The 933-nt window shown below is 39.4% G+C and overlaps 1 protein-coding gene across 1 annotated transcript in view; it reads left to right on the forward strand.

Annotated features, from left to right (window-relative positions):
- The window catches only part of LOC113488562, a 27,212-nt gene extending 26,279 nt beyond the window's left edge, over nt 1–933 (forward strand). The window contains exon 31 of the mRNA XM_026863816.1: nt 312–933. Within this exon, the coding sequence (XP_026719617.1) occupies nt 312–543 (232 nt within the window). The 3' untranslated portion in view covers nt 544–933. The remainder of the gene's footprint in view (nt 1–311) is intronic.

Here is a 933-nt window from a genome sequence, read left to right on the forward strand (position 1 = left end):
GGGGGGGGGGGGGATATAAAGCAAATCCTGACACCTCTTCATCATGACCTCACTTTATACTACAAGGCCAGTCTCCATAACCTTTTACATCCAGGCACGTTGCATGAAAGACAGATCAGATTTGATGCTGGGGTACGTCACAGAATGACCGATTACTCCTCTGTAAAGTACCGTCACTTTCTCACTAATAGAGAAGTTAAGTTTTAGTGAAAATTGTCTTTCTGGCTTGCTCTCATGAAGAGTCTATGGATATCACCTCAATGGTGGAATTTCTCCTACCTCACCTTAAGCATTCCTTTCCATTTTTTTAGCTTTGAAGAAGAAACCTGCACTCACTTGTCCCCTTCAGAACTTGAGGATAAAGTGGATGTGTTAACTGAAGAGCTGGTGCATATCATAGAGGATGAACAACAGTTTTTAAACAGTAAAGGCAACGAAGACTTGCTTTTTTACTACCTCGAAATAACTAGTTTGGAGAAAGACTGTTTGGTAAAACAAATAAATGCATTAGAAGAGAAAATAGCCCTAGGCAGGAAGCTGTAATGGTACTCAGAAGAGGACTTGGTGGTTTGGTTTTAACCTGGTCCTCTGCATTTGTCCTCAGGCTTCAAGCCAAGGTCAATCTTGTATTTTTGTTTTAACTACAGTGTATTTTTCCCCTTCATACTAAAGGCTCATTAAATTAGGAGTGAAAGCAATGTAGTCATTTGAGTGACAAGACTTTAGCCTAAGTGACTTGACATTTCTGGTTATATTCAAGTGGTGAAGAGACAAACACGGTTGCAAAGGCTCAAACTCAGTTTCCAGAAACAGAAGAAAAATACAGGATCACTCAAAATTCTGCTTAATGTTTAAAAAAAAAATAAAATGAACATATCACTCCGCTACACATTCCGAAGCCTCTGTAGCCATCAGCTGATAGACAGACTTTTC

The sequence above is a fragment of the Athene cunicularia genome (assembly GCF_003259725.1).
Source record: "Athene cunicularia isolate RWA chromosome 24 unlocalized genomic scaffold, athCun1 chr24_part1, whole genome shotgun sequence".
Classification (NCBI taxonomy): Eukaryota; Metazoa; Chordata; class Aves; order Strigiformes; family Strigidae; genus Athene; species Athene cunicularia.